At 34.8% G+C, this 9,096-nt stretch overlaps 1 protein-coding gene across 1 annotated transcript in view; it reads right to left on the bottom strand.

Annotated features, from left to right (window-relative positions):
* The window catches only part of LOC108733626 (problable inactive peptidyl-prolyl cis-trans isomerase-like 6), a 15,996-nt gene that overhangs the window by 2,488 nt on the left and 4,412 nt on the right, over positions 1 to 9,096 (bottom strand). Inside the window, exons 3-6 of the mRNA XM_018464869.1 lie at positions 7,334 to 7,396; positions 7,183 to 7,274; positions 4,275 to 4,475; positions 769 to 1,115 (exon numbers count right to left, since the gene is read on the bottom strand). Of these exons, the coding sequence (XP_018320371.1) occupies positions 769 to 1,115; positions 4,275 to 4,475; positions 7,183 to 7,274; positions 7,334 to 7,396 (703 nt within the window). The remainder of the gene's footprint in view (positions 1 to 768; positions 1,116 to 4,274; positions 4,476 to 7,182; positions 7,275 to 7,333; positions 7,397 to 9,096) is intronic.

The following is a 9,096-nucleotide window of genomic DNA, read 5'->3' as shown; positions in this document are numbered from 1 at the left end:
GAAAAATTTCCATTCAATTTCCATTAAAAAAATGTCATTTAATTACCACTGATAATAATTAATGGTAATAAATGGAGAATTGCCAATGGGATGAATGGAATTTCCACTAGAATTCTCGAACTCAATGGGACTTCCATTGCTGAACGCAATGGGATTTCCCTTGCGTTCCATTGGAACTTCCATTCCTGAACCTAATGGAAATCCTAGTGTCAATTCTTTATTTTTTTACCTTTAATTATTGTTAGTGGTAATTAATTGACATTCTTTTTAATCAAGATGAAATATGAGGTTTTCCGACAAAAAAAATTTGAATTACATGACAATTACTATTCGAAATAATGTCTTGTTTATTATTTTTACAACTTGCTTTGACAATCATATTAACTTCAGCACGTTTTTCTCCATTTTTTTTAATAAGTTTTAATCATCTTAAACCAGATGTTCTCCATTTTTAGGTACCCAATTGTTTTTCCATTTATATTGAATGGTTTTAAATAGAATTTATAAATTTTGCATTGGTTCCCATTAAAAGTCAATGGAAAATTTTCCTACGGGATATTTTTGTGAACACCAGCAGTATCTAAACGATAGTGTATTAAACGGTGCAACAGTATCACTTTTTACTGTTCTATATACGTTATTGTATTAATTTGTTGTACTTGGCACATACGTCTTTTTTACTACGTTTATAAAATTAATTACACCTTATACTACTTCGTATCATTTTGTCGAATACAGTACACTAAGTAGTTTACTGGTAAATCTTACCTAATATTCTTTCATAGAGGAACTTGAATAGCAGATAACTTGGCAGATGTATAAACGGCAAGTAAGACCTCAAATCGGTTTTCAATGCATAGCAATGTTTTAAGAATTTTGAGCACACGATCATAGACGACTCAACGTCTCCAGGATGAATAACGTCCTCATGAACCATCGATATCATCTCTCGTGTTTCTATGTATTTGTTCAATTCTATCATTGCTTCTTCGTCTACTCTAGGATATAAAGTGAATTCTCCTGCAGCGACAATTCGTAGATTATCCACCGGCGCTTCATGATGCGTCCGAACGCCCTCGATTATTTTAAGAACTTCTTCACCTTGTACTAATTGACTGTATTGAAAAAGGAATCGTATCAGAACAAGAAAGAGATGCGTCCGATAGGAGAAGACATGAGAAAAAGATATTAAATAAAAAATTTGAAGACATTTAATACCGGTTGGTGTTTAGATATTATATTTTTAAAAAAGGGAGAGAGTGGAAAGTCCAAATAAACATATAAAAGTTATTTTGAGAAAGTCATTTCAAGATTGGGCCCAGGGGTGGAGGTGAAAAATCGAATACATTGAAAAAATAACTAACGTAACCTTAAGGCGACCTAAAAGTTAACCATCAATCTTCCAAGAATTTTGGTACCCAAGCGCCGGGCAAAGTGTCTTTATATGGACTCAATTTTGTCAAAGATGTTTTGTCAATGTTGGGTCAGTATTGGATAAATATTCTATATAAATAAAGGAAAAGGTACATCCCTTGTATATATTGCCAATATTGGATAAATATTACAAATCAATATAAATAAAAGTTATTGTCAAATATCTTTTATTAATATTGGATAAATATCGGATAAACATTGTATTAAAATATAGGAAAGAGGTATATGTCCTATATATTACCAATATTGGCTATATATTGCCAATATTGGGCCCATATACAATATTGTACCAATATAGAATAAATATTGGGCCAATGTCGTGTGCTACTGGGGTAGTCTAACCCCCAGGCTAATCCTAGTATAATGACTATGTAGGGTGTCCGAAGCAAACGGGCCTCTTCAATAACTGCTTTACGGTTAAAGATATAAAAAAAGTTTCTTATAAAATGGAACCATATAGGTATCTGCATATCCTAAAATTACTTTCGCTTTTACAGAGCGCCCCTTTTTTCCTGGAGGCAACCTAACTTTATTTTTTCAAATGGAATTCCCCATTTATTATTGCATATATGATTTCCTCGTTAAATGTAAATACCACTTTGTTAACCACATACTATGTCTAAAATGCATCAATTTCCATAAAATTCGCACTAAATTAATAAAAAGACTGTCACAGTGCTCTGCGCCATTTCGAATATCCCCGAAACGAAAGTACACAGAGGTGTGCTATTCTCACATCAAGCTTGTGGAAGAAATGGCTTACTATTTCTAACTCATCATCATAAGGTCGTCAGTCCTAAGACTGGTTGGACACGTACTTCCACTCTTTTCTATCCTGAGCTAATCTTCGCATTTCCCTAAAACTAGAACATCCCATATCCTTAACTAGCGGCGTACAGTAATCTAATCTAGGTCTACTTCTACCCCTCCTAACTTCCGTTTCTGCCTCTAATATGTCTCTTACTAGACCTTCGTGCCTGAGAATGTGTCCTACTAACCTATCTCGCCTATTTGTTATTGACTTCCATAGGGTCCTCTGTTCTCCTACTGTTTCTAATAACTCTTCATTTCTAACCTTCTTTATCCACGGTATCCTCTTCATTCGTATGTAACACCCCACTTCGAACGCTTCTGATCTTTTCTCTTCCACTGCGCCCACTGTCCACGTTTCGCACCCGTACAGCGTCGTGCTCATACACCTTTAACAACCTTTTTCGAATCTCTTAATTAACCGTTTGCGATTTCTTTTTACTAAAGGCGATTCGACCCTGCGCTATCCTCTGCTTTATACTCTCCTTCCGTCTTGACTTATCTGACTTCCTAGGTGCCTGAAATCGGCCACTTCTTCTAATTTTTCGTCTCCTATCTTTATCTATCGTTCTTTCCATACTTTTTCATTTAACATTGTCAAAAGGTTTTTCTGAATCTACTATATGTTGTTAATTTCTTAGCTGCCTACTTATGGCTTTAAGTCAAGATAGAATGGTAGATATGATTTTTGTCCATGATAGATGCGGGCGAAATCCTCTCCTGGCATCTTGAGTGTGTGATCGGTGACATTTAAACAGACGTAAAGTTTCCGCAGGGTGCTACAGTGGTTTGTTACTAGAGGAATAGTGAAATATGCACCTAGAAAGTACCCTAAGACTGTCTGTACGGTAGGAAATGAATATCTGTATTTGATTTTTTACCGTAACAACGTATAAACCAAAACCTTACTTAGCATCTTATCAAGCAAACGGAATTGGTGTCGGTAGAACATTAGTGGATAAAAGCGAATCGCCGATCGTGATATCCTGACATAAATTGACATTATAAAAGAAGTTTAATTTTTTCAAAAAGTGTTAGTCGTAGGCAGTAACATCCCTATATTGGACAAAAGGAAATAAAATTTTGCAAACGATGAGCTGACAAAAAATATGGCATTCCATTTAAAATGAAGTAATTATAGGCCGGTTCGAAATAATTTATTTTGGAAGTGGTAGATTTCAATGAATTTGAAAAGAACATGTTTTGCGTTAATAGTGGAACTAGTTAGCCATTTCTTCCACAAGCTTGTTGTGAAAATAGTACACCTCTGTGTATTTTCGTTTCGTAGATAATCGAAATTGCTCAGATCATTGCAACAGTCATTTTATTTATTTAGTGCAAATTTCATGGAAATTGACGCATTTTAGACCTAATATGTGGTTAACAAATTGGTATTTAAATTTAATGAGGAATTCAAAAATGTAATAATAAACAGAGCATTCCATTTAAAAAAATGAAGTTAAGTTGTCTCCAGGAAAAATGGGATACTCTGTATAATCAAAACTAAGTTTAGGATATGCAGATTCTTATATGGTACCACTTTTGTAAGAAATGTTTTTTGATATCTTCAACTGTAAAGTCGTTATTGAAGAAACTCGCTTGCTTGGGACACCCTGTATATCAGGATTTTTGCCTGGATTCGTAATTTTATAATTTCACCGAATTTCAATTTCGCAAAAAGACACAATAGTTACACTTTGAAAAGGTTTTTGTTATGTTAAATGAGGTTGGGCTCTTTTCCAATGTCCGATTTTTTACCTGTGCCCTTACATTTCCTTCACCTCTTCACTCTGAGCTCAAACACTTTTCTAATGATGGAATCATCCCTACCCTTACAGTTCTTCATCGTCTCTCTATGTAATTACCCTTATATAAATAGTGTTTTTTTAGAAGTAATGTAAAATAACGTAACACTAAAATAGCTCCTTTTTAAAAAAATTATACAACGCGATCACAAAACTTGTAATAGCAATATAGTATATACCCAAACTTATACTATGCATACTTTATATGTATAGAAAAAAATTTACCCAAAGGCCACATATTTGCAGTCCATCCATGGGGTCGCTTCTAAACTGATTATAAACTGGGTAGAATTATTTTTATGCCAACCGCTGTTTGCCATTGATAAGACCCCTCTCTTATCATGGGGAACGATAAAATTTTCACTTGGAATTTTTCGTTTAGGAATGGAGTACCCTCCTCCTTGAATCCAACTACCTTTTACTACCCTTAAATGCAATATCAATGTAACTAAGAAATTAAGTAGATTGAAAGATTGTAAAAAGTAAATAACCACAGACAGTACAGTAAAAGAATGCCATCTGTGAAAATTTGTCAGGAATTGTTTTTTTATTTGATAAATATTACAAATCAATATAAATAAAAGTTATTGCCAAATATCTTTTATTAATATTGGATAAATATCGGATAAACATTGTATTAAAATATAGGAAAGAGGTATATGTCCTATATATTACCAATATTGGCTATATATTGCCAATATTGGGCCCATATACAATATTGTACCAATATAGAATAAATATTGGGCCAATGTCGTGTGCTACTGGGGTAGTCTAACCCCCAGGCTAATCCTAGTATAATGACTATGTAGGGTGTCCGAAGCAAACGGGCCTCTTCAATAACTGCTTTACGGTTAAAGATATAAAAAAAGTTTCTTATAAAATGGAACCATATAGGTATCTGCATATCCTAAAATTACTTTCGCTTTTACAGAGCGCCCCTTTTTTCCTGGAGGCAACCTAACTTTATTTTTTCAAATGGAATTCCCCATTTATTATTGCATATATGATTTCCTCGTTAAATGTAAATACCACTTTGTTAACCACATACTATGTCTAAAATGCATCAATTTCCATAAAATTCGCACTAAATTAATAAAAAGACTGTCACAGTGCTCTGCGCCATTTCGAATATCCCCGAAACGAAAGTACACAGAGGTGTGCTATTCTCACATCAAGCTTGTGGAAGAAATGGCTTACTATTTCTAACTCATCATCATAAGGTCGTCAGTCCTAAGACTGGTTGGATACGTACTTCCACTCTTTTCTATCCTGAGCTAATCTTCGCATTTCCCTAAAACTAGAACATCCCATATCCTTAACTAGCGGCGTACAGTAATCTAATCTAGGTCTACTTCTACCCCTCCTAACTTCCGTTTCTGCCTCTAATATGTCTTTGACTAGACTTTTATGCCTGAGGTGTCCTACTAACCTATATCGCCTATTTGTTATTGACTTCCATAGGGTCCTCTGTTCTCCTACTGTTTCTAATAACTCTTCATTTCTAACCTTCTTTATCCACGGTATCCTCTTCATTCGTATGTAACACCCCACTTCGAACGCTTCTGATCTTTTCTCTTCCACTGCGCCCACTGTCCACGTTTCGCACCCGTACAGCGTCGTGCTCATACACCTTTAACAACCTTTTTCGAATCTCTTAATTAACCGTTTGCGATTTCTTTTTACTAAAGGCGATTCGACCCTGCGCTATCCTCTGCTTTATACTCTCCTTCCGTCTTGACTTATCTGACTTCCTAGGTGCCTGAAATCGGCCACTTCTTCTAATTTTTCGTCTCCTATCTTTATCTATCGTTCTTTCCATACTTTTTCATTTAACNGAAGCTGAAAGGGGTTTGCAAAGATTGCATGTTTGTTTTTGGTCCGATTTATTTGAAACTGGTTAGAAAATTCAATCTCAATTGGGGAGGATGAGTGGTGAAGAGCAGTTGCAATGTTTAAATGGAACATGTATTATTCGTGGTCTTAATTTCATTTAATTTCTGAAAGACCTATCTCGACATTTTAAAAAATTCAACCTCCAAAGGGTGGAGGGGTAAGAAGGTGTTGCAATTTTTGTTTGAGACATACTTTATTTGTTGTTGATTTTACTTGAAACGTCGTATATATGCTGTCTGATATTATTAATCAAATGAAAAGAGGTTGCAACGTTTCCATGGGGTATATTTTATTTGTACTCGGATTTACTCGAAGGTTGCTCATTGTTGAAATTAAGCAAATACGTGTTTTGGCAATTTTTAAAAATAAACCCATAAAGATGAAATGTTGTTGCTACGTTTGTATTTGAAATCTAAGATGGCGACATTACATAAAATTAATACGTTGTTAGGGTAAATTTGGAGTTAAAAGGTTTTATGGAGAAACAATATTAATTTCTGCGAGCGAAGCCGCCGGGAAAAGCTAGTTAAAAATAAAATGAAAAATGCTTTTTCTTAGAATTTGCAAAATACATGATTTTTGACGATTTTAAAAAATGTTTAAGCTTTATCATTTCTAATTGGATTTCATTTTTTTATGATTAGCTGTTGCCAGCTACTTCGTCCGTGTGGAATTAGATTATATCTTTAAGGGGTATGTTGAAAACCCACATAATTGTGAACGACACTGTGGTATAAGGAAGGTTTGTACAAAATTTCAAAATTTCTGATTTAGCGGTTTGGGTTGTGCCTTCATCGATACATCAAACTTTGAACCCCCTTTTACCCCCTTCATAGTGCTCGCCTGTCGCCTATGGTGTAAACTATAAGGAACATTTGTGCAAAATTTCAAGTCTTTAGATCTAGGGATCAGTCAGTTTATCCTTCTATATATAGAATAATAACCAAATTCCCTTGATCTTGATAGAAACTCATAGTTCACTTTATGAAATAAATGTGAAAGTTGCATTCCACAAATTATAATTAAAATACTTGATCGTTTCGTCTTACTAACAATAAGCTTCTTCAGAAGTATAACAATGGACTTACAATTGCACAAACTTATTTAAGACCATCCCAAACATATTATTTACTTTGCACAACTTTTTAACCAAAAAGCTATTCAAATCATTATTGCAATAAGTTTACGTCAACATTCGTTCAGTAGGTTGTTAATTGTACAATTTTCTTTAACAACTTACCTATGTATTGGTGCTCCTAGAAAACCTCCCTTTTTCCTTCTACACAATTTTATAAAGTTGTTTGTAGTACGTGGAACTATATTTGAATATAACTTAAAATAAACTACAGGATTAAATGAATAATATTTTTAAATGGCAAGGATACACTTACCAAGAAGAGTAAAGGTCCAATCACCCTATTATTGGCGGCTATGGTCATGTAGACATACACACCCTAAACCGAATAAATAATACATATTAATATGAGTTAGGTACCTACGTATTTCATATTCGTAAGTTACCGGAAAGAAATGCTTTATGTGATAGTTAAGTGATGAACTTTGATAATTTTTTTTCAGTATACACAAGGTTCTCGACAAAACTATTTCGGCCGATGAAACCATTATTAAGTGTATAATCGAATTATTAAATTTGAAATGTTTGAAACATCAACGTATACCCACTACGAAATCTCCGGTGGAAGGATGTAAAAGGGAAGTCAAAGGATTACAATTTGTATAAGGTGAGTGAAGTATTACAGGTGATAAATTCCAATTGGCTATTAACTAATCGTAAATTGAATCTCTAGTAAAGAAAGTCTGCGTTTGAAACGTTGTCATGTATTTAAACTGTGATTTTATCTATGCTTAAGTGACAACTAACTGTCTGATGAACAATGTTCTGCTAAACCTGTTCGAAATACCTATTGCTAATAGGTGACTTTGAATTGCCTAATATGAGTCACAAGAAATACAGAATAATTGATATATGATTTGAATGGTTAACCTTATCTCATTCTTCATGATTGGGATTATTGGAACCGCGTATTGAAGCAATATAACATCTAGAGTGATTCCTGAAAGATATTTGGACGAAATAGAGGAAATACCTCATACTAACATCTCGACAATAATTACTTACAGCAATCATTTAAAATCATAAGGTACTTCCTAATATTTTTTTTGTTTCTCAGTTAATATAGTAACTGAGTTCAGTCATCTAACCACTTCACTCACCACTTAGAACATGTCCAGTCACGAAACATGTTACGTGTAGGTTCTGATGACCACATATAACGAATATGGGTTTGGAAATTCTGTTTCAGAGCCTTAATCATTCTATAAAATGGAATCGTTATAAATAATTTGTTCTGCGATGACATTTGAAGATTATTTCAAATAAAATTTTGTGCTCTTTTAGAATTTGGAGATGTGAGGTAAAACATGAAAGTTCCTATTGTCAACTTCCGGATAGTTTTACACATAATCTTTAAGGTCAAATCTAAGCTTATCATTACATAGCCTCTAGAAGTTTTGTGGGATTAGTTTTTCCGCAGATGCACAAATCGAGAGATGAAAGAATGGGAATGGGTTGTTTCTTTTCGAATAAACCAGCATGTCCCGGAGAAGTAATAAGACCCTGCTTTTCATTAAAAACTGTGGACTATGGGATAATACAGGGACAGAGTATATCATCATCATCATAAGGTCATCAGTCCTAAGACTGGTTGGACACGTACTTCCACTCTTTCCTATCCTGAGCTAAACTTCGCATATAGAGTATATAGAGAGCATATATAGAGAAGCCATTCATGGGAGGGAGAATGGATTAAGGATGAAAAAAAAACTTTTGGGTGTTTCATTCCCACCACCCAGTAATGCTGGTGGGCCGGCAGTCCCTCCGGACTATGCCGGAAGGTAGGGCGGAAGGCCCTCTTCAGCCTGCTTTCAGGAATCGTGGGAATGGGTGGGTGGTGGTTCGGGTGAGAAAGATGAGACGGACGAAGGGAAGACAGAAGAGAATGAAAGATTATCTGTGGAATATTACTGCCTCAGCATTTGCCTAAGTGATCCAAGGAAACCACAGAAAAACTTGGACCAAGGCAGACGGACCCGGAATCGAACCGGCGTCCTCCCGAATGCTAAGCAATGGTCT

Source organism: Agrilus planipennis, unplaced genomic scaffold (genome assembly GCF_000699045.2).
Source record: "Agrilus planipennis isolate EAB-ADULT unplaced genomic scaffold, Apla_2.0 scaffold67, whole genome shotgun sequence".
Lineage (NCBI taxonomy): Eukaryota > Metazoa > Arthropoda > Insecta > Coleoptera > Buprestidae > Agrilus > Agrilus planipennis.
Note: the sequence above shows the minus strand (reverse complement) of the source record. Positions and strands in the feature narration are given on the sequence as shown.